The sequence below is a fragment of the Ovis aries genome, chromosome 23, assembly GCF_016772045.2.
Source record: "Ovis aries strain OAR_USU_Benz2616 breed Rambouillet chromosome 23, ARS-UI_Ramb_v3.0, whole genome shotgun sequence".
Lineage (NCBI taxonomy): Eukaryota > Metazoa > Chordata > Mammalia > Artiodactyla > Bovidae > Ovis > Ovis aries.
The window spans coordinates 57,217,765-57,234,753 of NC_056076.1; the positions used below are offsets into that span (position 1 = coordinate 57,217,765).

Consider the following 16,989-nt stretch of genomic DNA (forward strand, 5'->3'; position numbering starts at 1 on the left):
GGGGAACTTGCGGACCCAAGGACTGAACCCACATTTCCTGTATCTCCAGCATTTCGGGTGGATTCTTAACCACAGCTACTGCCTTTTATAACCAAACAACTGGTCATTAAAAAAAAATTCTTTTACAGGGAAACAAGTTTATGGGCACTTTTTTTTCCATTTTGAATCCAAGCTACACTATCCATAGCAAGTTCATAAATTCTAATTTATGCTATTTATAAATTTTATGATATTAGTTCATTCTAACATTTGTCCATTTGTCTTATTTTCTACAGCTGTAAACTATTGTTTTTCATAAGTTTACTTACTGCTCTCTCTGCATATTTCTGATGATACAATCCACTTTTAAGTTCTAGAATTCCATCATAATTTTCTTTTGCTAATTTGATATTCTTAGGTCTTTGGGTTATTTCCAGTTTTTAAAAGACAGAAGTGTTGTAGTGATACAATCTTTGTATAGATTACCTTTCCAAAATTTGGTGTGTTTCATCTTAGGGTATATTCCTCATGTGGAAATACTAAATCAAAATGTACCCCAAAATTTATTATGTGTTTCTAGGTAGTGTTTTAGAAAAATTAAACTATCATACTATCAGCATGTACTATATTGGGAAACATGTATCCCTAGTTTCCCAGTAACCTTCCAATATTAGATTTTATGGAAGAAATAAAAAGCACAGTTATAGCTTAAAGTTATTTTAATTTGCTTTCCTCCCATCATGTTACCCTGCTTCCAAGCCACTAACCACCGTTCAGTCTCTACTCAGGACATTTTTTTTTTTTAATTTTTTTTTTAAGGACATTAATTTTTATTTGCAGTAATTCACACTTCGTATTTTTCCTTACCCTGAAGTCATGTCAGAATCTAAATTAATGACATTTTTCTATTTATTTATTTTTGGAATTTAGAAAATACCAACCTGTAAATTGAAATGCAGATGGAAAGAGAACATGTATCCCAGCACTATGAAAGTCAAACATGATGCCAAAATAAAGTGCGATGCTTCCAAAAATTGAAAAAGCATTCACAAAAGTCCAATAAGAAGTATCCAAGCCAATCTGTTGGGAAACCAGAGAAAAACAGAGCATTCATTTTGGGGAGTTAGCAAGAAATAAAGGATCTAAGGATTCTGAAAATAGAATTCAGCAATTTAGGCATGATTTGGCTTCTGAACAATCAAAAGCTGCTCTTGGTTCAGGCAAGAAATAGGAAATACGTTTGTTATAAGGGATGAAAATAGCATCCATTCATACTTGCAGAGCGGCAGAGGCTCAGTTGGAGGGAGAGTGGGAGCCAGGCGGATGTGCCTGCTGGTCTACACAGAGAAGTGGATGCAGTACCAGTAGGTCTGGGACATGGTCAGCTAAAGCCACATACCTGGAAGTTGACTGTTATTATGAGAGCAGAGGCAATCGTGACGGCGAAAGACTGGTAGTCCGAGGGCGCCTCTCCATCCTGCCCCATGGTCTGCGTATAGGCGCCGTACGGTATGAAGAAGAGGACCAGCGAGGTTAAAGCCCCATGCAGCAAGCTGATGAAGAATCTCCTGTAGTTGAACAGCAAGTCTCTCTGTCCCACCACGTATAAGCCGGGGAAGCGGAGGCTCAGTTTGTCACTCACGTCCTTAAGGGGAAAACACGGAGTTGAGTGTACCACCTGTCAGGATTGAAGAACTCAGATACATGCGTTACAACTTGTACCTCACAAAGAATTGCGACTTGTTAAGTTTTAGGAAGGCAGAAACTAAAGATAAATCCTGAATAATGTGTAAGTCATTATCATAGAGACATACTATATTGTTAGGTATCTAACAAGAAAACCTCAGCGTCCAAAATGAGGATAACAAACTTGTTAATGGATTCAATCCAGGCACAGAAATCTTTTCTTTCTATAAACCAGAAGCACAATGGTTGTTGCCTGACAGCAGAAACATAATAGGGCTCACTCAGAAAGAAGTGAAAACCAAGAGAAGACACTGAAATGTGTGCTTTGATACAGGCGCTCAGTCTGTGCAGAGCATACCTGTCTGCACCGGGATCCTACCTGGTCGAGCAGCCCCATGAGGAGCACGGGCAGGCTGGAGTAGAGCACGTTGTAGAGGGTGATGAACCAGTCTTCGTACGCGGTCTGTGAGGGGATGACAGGGTCTGTGTGTCACCGACCAAGAAACGTTGCCAGGCTAGTCAACACACATGCACCTGCCCTCTCAAAGCAGGGACATCCCCAAGGAGAGGACGCCTGCCCCCCTACCCCAGCCAGCTATGCCCGCAGTAGGCATGAGATTGTTTGGATGGAGTGGGCAGAATCAAAGGGCTTCTCACAATCATCTCCCTCCTCAAATAAGTGGGGAAAAGGATCTGGTCTGTTTGAAAAATGCTGGAAAATAAATCCGTGTTCATCCTCTTTTATTAATGAACTAGATTATACCCAACTGGTTCAAAAGTACATATGTACCATTGAACTTTGCTTTTATCTTGCTGGTTCAGCATTTCCAGTTAAACATTATCTAAAACATTTTGAATATAAGGAAGAGGCTTCCGAAAGGGATAAGCAAGACTGTGCACACACCAGCCCTCGGGGTGTGGGGGGAGGATGAGGATGGGTAGAGGAAACAGGCTGGCTCAGCACCAACATTGATGCACAGTCCTGCACAGAAGCAGGAAGAAGGCCCAGTCTTGCTCAAGACCTTCTGGCCCAGTTTCTACATCGGCCCTCCTCTTATGCCAGTTGTCTGTGGCATAGCATCAAAGAGGTTTGGACAACAGGCACTGGCTTAGGTTCATATTTTACTAATGGTGTTTTTCTGCCATATCACCAATTTAACATGTTAGATATGTTCCCACTCCTATTTCAGCAAAAGAAAAAAATTTTAAAACCAACAGCAATGGAGACATAATGGGTCTATGATCACCTGAAATTTATATAATCCCTTTAGTTACAATATAATTTTATACTTAAATCTGAAGAGTTTGTTCAAAGCTGAACAATTTGTTACCACTAAAGGTAAGATGACTTGGAAAAAAAAACTAAGGTGAAGGCAAAGACACACAAAAGTCAACAGGCCAGGAACAAATCCTGCCTTTTTTAAGGCAAAGTTAAGTTCAAAGCACCAGAAACATTTTAGAAAATTCAGAAATGTGATTGATTTATATCTCAATTATTGAGAAAGAGCATCAAAACTGTGAACATGGAAGGAAAAAATATAAAATTTTTTTTCAGAAGTTTTATTCTTGTAAGAGAAAAGCATTACTCATTTAATAGTAATGATGATGGTGGTATATTACCTGTGCAGAGTACCCATTGAAGAAGGAGTACCAGAAATGAACCAAAGTAAATGCAAAGTTTTTATAGAAGAAGTATCGTAGGAACTTGCACATCCTGATGTAAGACCACCGGCCGTGCACCAAGAGCAGCCTCTGCAGGTATCTGAACTGTGCAAAGGAATAGTCACTGGACATGACCGCTTGCATGCCTTCTTGTCCACTTATTCCAACACCGATGTGGGCAGCTATGGAGTGAGGAAGCAGATACTGTGAATCGTAAGCTTATTTTAAAGCAAAACATTGAGATGATAAAACTGTGTCTATGGCAATACAAAAAAAAAATCTGACATTTATGAAACAATAAATGTGAAAGCTATCGCTCACAATCCTCTACACCCAGCTTCTGAACTCAAAAGTCACAGGTACAGTTTGCTACACAGAGTACATGGTTGGGCCTCCATAAATATTTGTGTAAGGATCTCAATGGGTGAGGAATTCCATTTGGATTATCTGCCCAGCTCATAAGCCATCCTTCCCAACCACAGGGCGAGCCCCAGGCACCCATGTATACACTGTGTCTCCCTGCCTCCCTGGCCACAGCTGAGTCAGCCTTGGGCAGATATATAATCTGTGGTAGTTACTGTGATTTGGCTCTCATTCTTTATTCTAAAATTTTACTTTAATTAGAGAGGTGGGAAAGCAAATAAAACCCCTACATTGCTCAGACTCCCTTGCAGCTAGGTCCTCTTTGGTGAATTAGGTTCCGCCTGTTTGGCCCCACTTGTGACTTGGAAGCAGAAGTAGATGGGAGCCCAGCATCCCTTCCCTATTTGGCATTCCTGCAACAGACTCCATATAGCCATTCCCCAGCTTCCTGGATGCTGATAAACAACTGCGAGGGCTTCTCAATAGGACAGCTCTTCAGTGGAGCCTCAACTCTTAAAAACTCCTCTGGCAAGTGACCCAGACTTGGAGACACCACCTGGAACCAACCTTCCTCAGTCCATCCAGAATTTCTATGAGCACCCAGTCCCCTGTATGAATCACTTCCTACTTTGAGTACCTATAGGGATTTGTTTCCCTCAGTCTCTCTTGGTGTTTTGGAATTAGGATTTGGGTGTGTTTGTCTGGAATGTTAGCATGTAAATTCTTGAGTTGTAGGATGGATATACTTCTTTCTGAGGCACTGAGAAATAAAGTAATGTAGAAAAAGGATGGTGCTGCTGGGAAAGATTGAGGGCAGGAGGAGAAGGGGACGACAGAGGATGAGATGGTTGGATGGCATCATCAACTCGATGGACATGGATTTGGATGGACTCCAGGAGTTGGTGATGGACAGGGAGGCCTGGTGTGCTGTGGTTCATGGGGTCGCAAAGAGTCGGACACGACTGAGCAACTGAACTGAACTGAGAGAAGGGATGAGGGAGACAGACTCTGGGTTCTTGGTACTGCTTTTTGGCTCTAGCATTATCCAGAGGCCTTGCTCCTTGAGCAGCACATATTTGTAGCTTTTAAATTAGGTTTCTTTTTCTCTTATGCTAACTTTAATTGTTCTCCAAGACTTGCAATCAAAAGTGTTTTAACTTAGATACTATTAAACTTTCAAAGGCTTATTCATGGCCCACTGAGACCTTAGGACAGACAGTCGTTTTAAGGGGAGGAAGGTTTCCAGAATGGATAAAAATAATAGTTCCAGTTTTATCCATCTTTCCAATAGTCATTAAATTATATGTTCCACTTAGAGAATTATGAGTTTGATCTAGGTCTTAAAAGTCATGGAAGACAAATAGTGAGATCATTTTGAGAACATGTGTTGGAGAACACAGTCTGCTGTTGCTCAGACCCTGAGAAGTGTCTGCCAGTTCAGCAGTTTCCAACTAAAAGAAGCTCCAAAACCCCTGCCCCAGTTGCAGAATACAAGGTCTGACAAATTCGAGACATTAACACAGTGACTTGTCCAAAACCTCCGTTTTTAAATAACACTCTGCAACTCTAAAAAAAAATAATAATAATAATAAACTGCATTTCAATCAATATTTATGATCTCTTTCTAAACACAGAAATAGTTCTTAATGACCAGTCATGGTTGCCAGACTGCTCTTTCCTACCAAACCATGGCCTTCTTTCCTGAACAAGTAACAGGGAAATGTTGCGATTCTTTCAGAGCCAAGGACAAGGAGCCTCTGTGCTAGGCTGTGACATCCTGGCCAGCCTCTGCAGTGCAGACCAAGGACAGTATATGAAGTGAACACTGCCACAGTTCACAGGGTGACTCAGGGCACCTAAGCAGATAGACTTTATAAGGCCACACTGCTTGTGTTTTCCTGAAAATGAAATCTAGATTTTCCGGAAGTTTCAGATGTGGTTTTAAATACCTTCCGAGTAGATTGCTTCATAATTCCCTAACAAACTGATAGTTTCTTCCTGCCTCTTTAATGCCTCTTATTCATTCTCAGGGTTTCGGCCAAGTAAAACACCACCTACCAGCCATCTTCAGGCACAAAGGAGGGAGCGGGCAGCCTCTGAGGGTCCCTGGGTCCTTGCTCAGTTCAGTTCAGTTCAGTCGCTCAGTCGTGTCCAACTCTTTGCGACCCCATGAATCGCAGCACGCCAGGCCTCCCTGTCCATCACCAACTCCCGGAGTTCACTCAGACTCACGTCCATCGAGTCCGGGATGCCATCCAGCCATCTCATCCTCTGTCATCCCCTTCTCCCACCCCCAATCCCTCCCAGCATCAGAGTCTCTTCCAGTGAGTCAACTCTTCGCAGGAGGTGGCCACAGTACTGGAGCTTCAGCTTCAGCACTGGTAGACTGCAGTTCCCTCCACTTCTACTGGACTACATCACTAACCATGAAACATATTAGGAAATGGTCAGATTTTTGTAGGCACTTAAATTCCACTGTACTTCTTTATAAACAATGATTTCTTTCTGTACCTTGTTCCTGATGCAGGTAAAAGAGATAAAGAGTTTTCACAAAGTTCAAAGAGGCACTTAACAATACTTGGATTAAGCTACGGACTTCCAAGGAGACCTGAGATTTTCTGACTTTCATCCCCAAAGGATGCCTTCTACATTATATATAAAAGCATCTACCATATAACACAGCTTAATAAAATGCTTAAAACCACTTAAGAAAAAACAGTCTCTAGGAGATTCATCTATGCTGATTCTCTGCGATCCCTTTTGTTATCAACTCGTGAACCCAGAGGAACAAAAGAGTTTTCAAGTCTCTCATATAATCAGATGGGAAGTCTGTAAGGGGATCCCCTTTCCCCAGTATCTATAAGTCTTCGTTATAACTGAAGAACTGAAGTAAGTAACTGAGTTATTTAACTGTTTTGGCAGAGGCATTTATGTTAAGGTACGTAATGGAAAATAAACTAGAACTAGCTGCAGAGGAAAGAAGCATCGATTCAGAGCAAGAAATGCCATTCACACGGCAGGATGAGAGAGGCCACAGACACGCACAAGGTAAAGAAACAAGAAGACGTACATCGTAGAGCCGACTTCTGTTGAGGAAGATAAAGTTGGAATATTCTTAGCATATATCAAGGAGGAGGAGGAAGAGACTCTAAGGAAAGAAAGAGAGGCATGAGTTACAAAATAGGCTGACTTCAAAGCCTAGTCATATACATAATCCATTTAAGCTACCCAGCACTACAGGACGTGCACATACATGCCACGGATTGTTTACCTTAATAATATCACAAACCTAGAGGTGACATCAGAGACAATTTTCTTGTTCTCAGATGAGAAAGCTGACGCCTGAGCGTGAACCCAGGGTGACACAGCATGTTGGTATTAGGACGAAGGCAAGTATTCAGATCTCATTCAGGCATTTTCATTACAAGATACCCCTTTACAAGTTCTACCCGGAAACAAAAGGACCAGGATTCAGACATACTGATGTGGATTTGGTTCCGAATGCTTTAATACCAGCAAAACTGTTTCCACAAGATAGGAGTCAGTCCTTTCATTTGTGGATACCTAGGGCCCTCCAACAGGTAAAAAGACCTTGGGAGGTCAGGAGAATGTTGTGGCCACATTGGAACTTTGCTTCAATGCCAAGTGTGTTCCTCTGAGCTCACACGAGGTCACCCAATGGTGAAGTTCAACAGTTTACTAACAGCAAGAGGAAAGCCCCAGAAAACAATGCTTAGGTGTGGGAGAGTAATATTCCCCAAACAACAGAATTCAACAATTTATGCCAAGCTCAGCAGAGATTTTTGTAAAACTTATTATACAGTAGGGTTTCCAATAAACCCTAAAGAAATACAGGAGGGGAAGTAGCAAGAGAAAACAAAAAACCAAATCCAAACATATGCCATAGAAAGAAACAAGGCTAAGGTCACCCACATGAAACTCATCTACTGGATTAGCTAAAAAGTTTGTGTGGGTTTTTCCATTAGACGTTAGGGAAAAATCTGATCAAGCTTTTTGGCCCGTTTGGCCAACCTGAAACTTGGCGCTGTGTATAGCACAGTCATGCCTGCTGCACTCTCCTCCTAGAGGGACTAAGTCTCCTGAGGGCAGGGTCACAGGTGTCGTCGCCACAGCTGAGTGCCTTTGTCAAAGGGCCCAAACGAGGGGTCCTGCCACTTCCTTTCTGGCGGTTCGGGTGGCCCTGGCCTGTGGGCGAGACTCACTTTTGATCATGTTGACGTCGTTGGCGCCGTCGCCGATGGCCAGCGTGATGGCCTTCTTGTACCGCTTCACCAGGTCCACCACCATAGCCTTCTGCTTGGGGGTGACGCGGCAGCAGATGACCGCGCTGCACTCGCAGGCCAGGTCCACGAAGCTCTGCTGCTGCTGCTCCTTCCTCACCTCCAGCTTCCGCATGCTCTGCGTCCGCAGCCGCCGCTCTTCTTCTGTCCTGGGGAGCTTCAGCTTCAGAATCTTACTTCTCTTGGACTTTTTCTCGAGAAGGATTTCATTCTGTGAAATTAAGGAGGGGAAAGGATTACAGTCTGTCTGGGGTTTTAGATCAAAGAGTGCCATTCCCAAGATTTTAATCATCTGAGGGATATTTCTGGGCCTACGTCATTGGTGATATTGTTCTGATTATAAAATATTTACTATAAAATTATAGAAAAATTTAAAATGTACGATGGAGAAAATTAAAATTTTCTGTTGACAAACTAGTAGTAACCACTGCTACCAGTTTATATCATGTAATAATAATATTACATATAACAGCATGATCATATAATATGTAGCATATACATATCATAATATATATATCATATATTATTGTATGTATCACTTATTTTATGTATCATATAATATTAACTCTCAGGCTTAGGAAATTGCCCTTTCATTTATAGGCTAACAGATTTTAACATTGGTAATTACTACGAAACCGTCTAAAATTGGTTCAGGATGACCTGCTTTAGTTTGAGCCAAAGGGAGAGATGCTAATGATACATACCAACCAAGAACCAGTGATTATTAAGGCACGGTTTCCACCAGATGGAAAAAAAGGTTCATACACTTGGGGTACGAATTTTGCATAGACTCCCCCTCTATTCCTCTGGTTTTCCATCCTTGTATGAAGAAGAGCACTGGGGGAAAATTTAAGTGTGTATAAGACCATGAACACGCCCTTGACTGGGAGATAATTTTGACATATAAACTTTTAAAATTAACAATAAAAACCATATTAGCATAAAAGTTATCATCTTTAACTATACGAGTATACAGTTCAGCAGTATTATGTATATTCACATTGCTAATCTCCAGAACTTTTTCATCTTTCAAAATGAAACTCCATACTCATAAATAACAACTCCCTACTTCCCCTTCCCCCAGCTCCTGGTAACTACCACTTGACTTTCTGTTCCTATGAATACGACCACCCCAGATAACTCACATAATGGAATCATACAGTACATGCTGTTTTGTAATTGGTTTATTTCAGTCAATAGTGGCTCATTTCACTGTTCTCAGGGTTCATTCATGTTGTAGCATATGTCAAAACAGTCTTCCTTTTTAAAGCTGAATGATATCCTGCATTGCAGGCAGACCCTTTACCGTCTGAACCACTAGGGAAGCCCCACTATTCCACAGTATGGATATACCACATTTTGTTTGTCCATTAATCCAACAGCGAACCCTTGAGTTGCTCCCACCTCTTGGCTGTTGTGATCAATGCCACTGTGAACACGGGTGTGCAGATCTCTCTTCAAGTCCCTGCTCTTAATTCGCTGGGATATGTATATAGAAGTGGGACTGCTGGGTCATGATAATTCTATTTTAAAATGCTTTGAGGAATCATCATGCTGTTTTCCACAGTGACTGCACCATTTTATATTCACCAGCAATGCACAAAGGTTCCAATTTTCCACATAGTTGTACAAACACTATTTTCTGTGTTTTTAAAATAGTAGTCATCCTAAATCAATGTTAGGTGAAACTGTGGTTTCAATTTGCACTTCTTTAGTGATTAGCGATGTTGAGCATTATTTCATATGCTTATTGGCCATTTATATGTCTCTTTGGAGAAATAGTTATTCAAGTCTTTTGCCCATTTTTTAAATCAAGTGACATATAATGTTACTGAGTCTTGATTCCTCTACCACGGAGGCACCATGTTCTGGGTACTTAATTATTTGCCAAAGGTGTCTAAAAGAAGACACAGTTGAAAACGTGTTCATAAGCAACAGAAGGAAGGCAACCTTGATCAGAATTATAATGTACTGAGGTGAACCCTAGTGTGCTATCAACAGTGACCACTGTTGGGCAGGAAAAAAACCTTATTTCCACATAAAGTTACGTCTGCCTTCGAGTTATTCTCCATGCTTTCTATCAACAAGTTATTGAGAAGACCACATACAGCTCACTCATGATATGTAAGTGAGGCATGGAATCCTGGAGTAAAAGGGACTGTAAGTACCCAATCTCTTCATGTTAACAAACAAGGAAATTAAGTCTGAGAGATATTGTGATTTGCCTGCAACAAGTTGATGGGAAGAATGCAATGAGGACTCATGTCTCCTAAGTCTCAGCCAGGATTTTCCGTCTTACATACATAGAGCCTTCAGTCTTCACCTTCAAGAACGGGGTTTCTCAGCCTTGGCAGTACTGATTCTTTGTTGCATGTGGCTGTTACAGGTACTGTAGGATGTTTCGCAGTACCCCTGGCCACCACCCCACTAGAAGCCAGGAGCACCCCTCCTTCCCCACTGCGCAACCAAAGATGTCTTCAGACATTGCCAGGTGGTCCCCAGAGGGCAGAGTCCCCGCCTCCCCCGCCCCACTTGAGAACCACTGCATAGGAAATGCGGTAGCTATTGTTCTTTTTCCACATTAACTTCTCACTTGCAAGCTGAAAATAAGGAGTGATCGATCACTAGAGGCTGGAAGAGAAAAAATACGAAATCTAATTCATAATTAGTGATATCTCAAGCCCACTCCCTTTTTCAGCAGGGGAGTGCTGAGGGCTTGCAAGGAATACAGAAAAACAGCCCTGAAGGGGCAAATAAGGCCTCAAATTTCACTACAACAGAAGGTTGAAGAGTGGTGACTTGGAGCTGCCTGTTGTCTCCTGTTTCACTTAAACTTGAGGAAACTGTCGCCAGTGACGCGCTCTAGCTCCATCTCTCTGAATCTGTGTCCACTGCCCAGTCTTGTTTTTATACAAATGAGATGTTACATATTCTCACTGCAGCCCCTTTACTCACCTGATATCTTCCCCGTAGCAGATAGTGGTATCTTCAGTGAGAAGTTCACAGGCAAATCCTATATTTTCAGCAGTTTCTACAACAGAAAAAAATGAAGCCAAATGTCATTCCCACTGATGAATTTAATAATGGGCTTCATCTAGTAACAATTTTTTCAATTAATAAAACAACCAGATTCAATCAAATACACTTTTTGATTTTTTTTTTTTTTTGTAGCAATGTCTAGACATCACTAAAGGAAAAAACTCCTTTTCTCTGTAATAAGTCTAATAAGCCAAAGTCTGGTCAAGATGTTTTTAATAATGAAATATGCTATAATATCAAATGTGTAAACTGGTTATGTAATAAAATCAATGTTCATTGAAATACTGAACACATCTAGTTCATGTGGTTTAATCTGGGTCGGAAAGATCCCCTGGAAAAAGGAATGGCAACCCATTCCAGTATTCTTGCCTGGAGAATTCCATGGAGAGAGGAGTCTGGTGGGCTACAGTCCAGGGGGTCACAGAGTCAGACAGGACCGAGTGACTAACACACACAAGGTGGGAAGGGTAACCATTTCCACAAACCCTGACATGTGGCTCCTACTGGACATTTTCTCCCCTTTTCCACCCCCACCACCACTTGTTTGAGGTCAGGACTTAATTCCTTAGCTTATCAGAGTGTGTAATCCATCAACAATGTCAGGGTAAGACAAATGATCTAGTTTCCCATGGAAAGCTTCTGGAGTAAAAAAATCAACAGAAACGATAACACAACAATCAACTCCTTGTTGAGCTTTGAATTTAAAAATTAGAATCTTCCCGTGGGGATAAAATTACAATTTTCAAGCAATAAAAGGGAAGAAAACCAAAGCTGCTGTTCAGGAGCTTGGTTACGAGGAAGAGACTCTGCCGCCGAGGGAGTTTCGGGAAGGAGGCGGCCAGGGCGGGCTGGGGCAACACAGAAGGATTTCTTAGGGAAAGCATCTCTGCCCCAGAGAAACAGACGGTGCTTGGGCAGGATGCGAAGCCTGAGAAGGACCTTGAGCAGGGGAGATAGGAGCTATGGATATTTGTGAATTAACAGGCTTCCCTGCAAACTGACTTACCCTTTTTGTCTCCAGTGAGCACCCAGATCTTAATGTCAGCTTTTGAAAGCTTTGAAATGGTTTCTGGGACTCCATCTTGTAGCTTGTCTTCAATAGCTGTTGCTCCTAATAGCTGGAATGAACATTCACAGAAAGGAATTAGCAAATAAGCCAAAAATGTTCTGTATTTGCAGTCGGCCAACCTGTAAAAAGCAGATGAGCTAAATACACCCCAGCTGCTGTGCTACAGGGGCCAGCAGCCAGCATTAACTGGCAAGGCTGCTGTGTTCCACATTCACCAAAAACCAAGCAGCCAAAGTCTTTTTCCTTACAGTAATTCACCAAGACAAAAATGTAAGTACCAATCAAGGGCATTAAAAATATTTAATTTTGTCATCTGTATACTACTTTACATGGATACAAACCAATTTCTTTTGTTAAAGGTCAATGCTTACTATCTGTTGAACATTTACTTTTCATCAAAACTCTACAAGCAATAAGTATTAAACTTTAGAAAGTCTCTACAAATGGTGTATTTTTCTTACTTCAAGATTTTGCACAACATAAATCATCTCAGTAATTCTCATAGTGTAATAAGTATATACTGGCTTATTATTATATAAAATGAATTTTAATAAGTTATATAAAAATAATAGAATCAGAATCTCATAGTGTTTTCTGTCTTTTGTTTTCTCATAATGGCAACTGCTATTTTGCTTGCTGAAAAAAATTCAAATGACGGAGTTCCACTGTACCAGTTTCAAATACTGTAGTTTGAATTGTATTTTAACAGTAAGAGTAAAAATGAAATAAAACTTAATAAGATCTCCAATTCTGTTCAGAATATCAAGGGGAAAGTTACAAAGGTTAAACTCACAATTAAATCTTTTTCAATCTCCTCATATACTTTATCCAGAGCTTCATCCCGGTTGGTTGAGGCTATACTGGCAGCCATAAACTTTTTATTCCATTCTTCAAATTCTTTTTCTTCAATTTCCTTATAGCAAAGGCACAGTGTTCTAAGAGTCTCACTGGCAAAGATCTGTTTAATTTAAAAGACAATCCAACCACCCAAAGAACAGTTATTTTTATGTAAATTTGAAATCTCATTTTGCAGTAATACAATAAGATAATTTAAAAAGAGACTGTGAAATGATTCTGTACACATACATTCCATAGAGGAGAGTAAACAAATATTAATACTTTGTTTTCCTAAGAATTCTCAAAATCTTAGGACTGTTTATTTGTAGTTCCCTAATTAAAGGGAATAGTATAACTCTTGTAAATCAAGTCATGAGAATGAACAAAAAACCCTTAACAACTAAGAAAATAAGAGACCAAGGATGGTGCCTTGTGGTATAAAGGTTTTATGAACCAGACCTGACAACTTTACAATTTGTTCGCACAAACAGTTACAAGTTCAGAGACTATGAACTCTCAACCAAGCATTAGTCCCTCAAACCAATTCTGAAAGACACTAGCCATGGTTAAAGCTGAGATAAAACATTTTCATGAAAAAGAGTCTAAAGTTTAATCATGGCAAACAGATTTAAACCATTTTAAAATAGCTTAAATGTGAACCAGTAAAAATGTTCCATTACTTCACAATCACATCTTGTCTAGTCAAAATAGCAGAACGGGTTCACCCAAGTGAGCGCTTGCTTTCAGACTCTTTGGCAAGTTCTGCATGTATTTGATTAGACCGCCCTCGTTCAAATTCTCATGAGGAATTACCCACTGTAACTGCTTCAACAACACACATATAACCTTAAAATGTGACCCCACCTAGTAAACAACATATTCGTTGGACTTTTTCTGAAGGATCTTTGGCCCCCAAACTCAGACCCTTCAAGTGGAGGGAAAAAAGACCCCTTTATTGAGCACCGACTAAGTGCTGGGGACTGCAAATTGCTTTCCCCTGCACCAACCCTCCATGTATGAACTATCCCCATGCAGGGATAGTTCAGTTCAGTTCAGTCACTCAGTCGTGTCCGACTCTTTGCGACCCCATGAACTGCAGAAAGCCAGGCCTCCCTGTCCATCACCAACTCCCAGAGTCCACCCAAACCCATGTCCATTGTGTCGGTGGTGCCATCCAGCCATCTCATCCTCTGTCATCCCCTTCTCCTCCTGCCCTCAATCTTTCTCAGCATCAGGGTCTTTTCAAATGAGTCAGCTCTCTGCATCAGGTGGCCAAAGTATTGGAGTTTCAGCTTCAGCATCAGTCCTTCCAATGAACATCCAGGACTGATCTCCTTTAGGATGGTCTGGTTGAATCTCCTTGCAGTCCAAGGGCCTCTCAAGAGTCTTCTCCAACACCACAGTTCAAAAGCATCAATTCTTCAGTGCTCAGCTTTCTTTATAGTCCAACTCTCACACCCATACATGACCACTGGAAAACCAAAGCCTTGACTAGATGGACCTTTGCTGACAAAGTAATGTCTCTGCTTTTTAATATGCTGTCTAGGTTGGTCATAACTTTCCATCCAAGGAGTAAGCGTCTTTTAATTTCATGTCTGCAATCACCATCTGCAGTGATTTTGGAGCCCAGAAAAATAAAGTCAGCCACTGTTTTCCCTATTTCCCCATCTATTTGCCATAAAGTGATGGGACCGGGGATAGTTCATACAGGCAATTAATGATTCACCCTCCAGGCTTCACTGCCATCATTATATAAAGGCAAAACAATATGAGGGTGGGTATACAATTCTCAGATTTCCAGAAGCATTCTGAAAAACGGTGGTATCCCTGAACCAAGCATGTGTGCATGCTTATTTGCTCACCTGTGTCTGACTTTCTTGCGACCACATCATCCCCTAAAATAGCGAGTTTGAAGTAATGAAGACCAAACTGATTCTCTAACAAAGACATCGATTATCCAGTGGACTGCTTTCTCATGTCCCATCCTATAGGAATGTTCTCTTGACTTCACTGTACATACGACACTGGAATTCTTGGAGGCCACACAAATACTGAGACGAGAGCACAGGATGGTTATGTAACTCGCTTAAGGCGCCTGGAAGAAAAGACCAGCCTTTCTCCTGGGTCAGTCCTCCAGGTCCTGCTAACCTAGATGCACTGAGCTCTTTCCTAGGAAGTCAGCCTCTATGGCAGAATCAGAAGCAGCCTGCCATATTCCTGCTTGGGCGCTCTTTCCACTCAACTACCCCAAAGCAACAGAAGGGTCAACAGGTAGCACAAAGCTTTCACTCCAGCTTCAGAGATAGTACCAGAAAGGAAGTTTGGAATCCATGGCATAAAGAGCGGAAGTGAGACTTACATCCAGGGCATCCTGCGTTTCTTGTTTTGTAGGATTCGTTTGATGTAACCGTTCATAAATCACAGTGTCGGCACCCTTACAGTAAAGCCTGATATTGCCTTCTGGGGTTCTTACTAGCAGCAAGAGAAGGAAAAGCCAAAAATCAAGTTAATGTTTATTTCTTAAAAGAAAACTCTACAGTTAATCTTCTGAACGGTTACAGTGCTAATCATTCCTAATTAGTTTAAAATAAGCAATGGACCTAGAAAATGTTGCTCTCAACAATTGGTAAGCCTACATAGAAGGGAAGAGTGAAATAAATATGAAAAGATTCCTCTAGTCAGCTCAGTTTTCTATGGAAAACTTATGCTTATTCTTTCAGCAAATATTTATTGGCTCCCTACTGTGTGTTGGTTTTCTCCATATAGACTTCTTTGTCCTTGCCAGCCAGTAGAAATCTTTCTTATCTATAAATCCACAACACTCACTGCCTTTAATTCTCAGACCATTAACATGACTCCTTATGACCATTTTCTTGGCTTTTTTGATCTCTGAAGTACATTAATTCCATTACGTGTCTCACCACTAACTAGATTTTAAGTTCTCTTCAGGTGGACGCCAGGCATGATCATCACAGCCCAGATCAGTGTTAGGCCCACAGGAAGCACTCAGTAAAAATGAGATAATCATTTAACTCAGTAATAGTATCAGTAAGATGAGACTAAACCAGGAAGCAGCTAAACCTTTATATTGGTTAAAAAGTCAATCTCTATTCCTGCCCTGAAAACAGAAGGGGCTTGTGGGTATGGTAGGAGGGGAGGGGAGGGGAGGGGAGGGGAGGGAGGGGAGGGGGGGGGGGGAGGAGGGGAGGAGGGGAGGGAGGGAGGAGGAGGGGAGGGGAGGGGAGGAGGGGAGGGAGGGGAGGGGAGGAGGAGGGGAGGGGAGGGGAGGGGAGGGAGGGGAGGAGGGGAGGGGAGGGGAGGAGGGGAGGGGAGGAGGGGAGGGGAGGGAGGGGGAGGGGAGGGGGAAGCAGGGGCACCATGGGCGCACACACATGGCCGCGTGTGCAATGAGCAGCTCGTGGGAACCTGCTGCACAGCACAGGGGGCTCAGCTCTGCGCAGCCCTCTACGGGCGGGACAGCAGGCCCAGAGGAGGGAAACGTGTATGATTACGGCTGAGTCACACTGTTGTACAGCAGAAACTAGCACAACATGGTGAACTGCTTATACTCCAATTAAAAAATACAATTTAAAAAGTCAGCCTCATGGTGGAAAATCTTACAGACGTCCCTTAACCAAGTGATCCAAGCTGATGTGACCTGCAACCATGTGCCTTCTGATATGCTGTGCTGGGAAGGACACGGCACCAGTCTAGGTACCCTTCCTGCCGACAGGGCACCATCTACATCGAATCATGAAGGAACACGAGACAAGCCCAAACTGAGGGACTTTCCGCAAGGTAACAGCCCTGTGCTTTTCAAAAATGTCAATGTGCAGAAGATCAAAATTAGGTTGTGGAACTCTCATAGAATAAAGGAGACCAGAGTAATGATCACTGAATGCAGTGTGGCATCTTGGGTGGAGTCCTGAATCAGAAAGAAAACCCCTGGTAAAATTTGAAAGCACTCTGTAGATTACATAATAACACTGCAATGCTGAGTTTTCTGATTCTGATCACCATATTGGACATAACAATAAGTGAAGTTTCTTGATC

At 41.8% G+C, this 16,989-nt stretch overlaps 1 protein-coding gene across 4 annotated transcripts in view; it reads right to left on the minus strand.

Annotated features, from left to right (window-relative positions):
• The window catches only part of ATP8B1 (ATPase phospholipid transporting 8B1), a 153,082-nt gene that overhangs the window by 4,190 nt on the left and 131,903 nt on the right, over positions 1-16,989 (minus strand). For all 4 annotated transcript variants that reach the window (XM_042239337.2, XM_027960977.3, XM_060405298.1 and 1 more), the window contains 10 exons: positions 15,296-15,408; positions 12,893-13,057; positions 12,037-12,148; positions 10,947-11,022; positions 8,696-8,828; positions 7,914-8,202; positions 3,286-3,509; positions 2,045-2,128; positions 1,379-1,624; positions 921-1,059 (listed from right to left, as the gene is read on the minus strand). In XM_042239337.2, the coding sequence (XP_042095271.1) occupies positions 921-1,059; positions 1,379-1,624; positions 2,045-2,128; positions 3,286-3,509; positions 7,914-8,202; positions 8,696-8,828; positions 10,947-11,022; positions 12,037-12,148; positions 12,893-13,057; positions 15,296-15,408 (1,581 nt within the window). The remainder of the gene's footprint in view (positions 1-920; positions 1,060-1,378; positions 1,625-2,044; positions 2,129-3,285; positions 3,510-7,913; positions 8,203-8,695; positions 8,829-10,946; positions 11,023-12,036; positions 12,149-12,892; positions 13,058-15,295; positions 15,409-16,989) is intronic.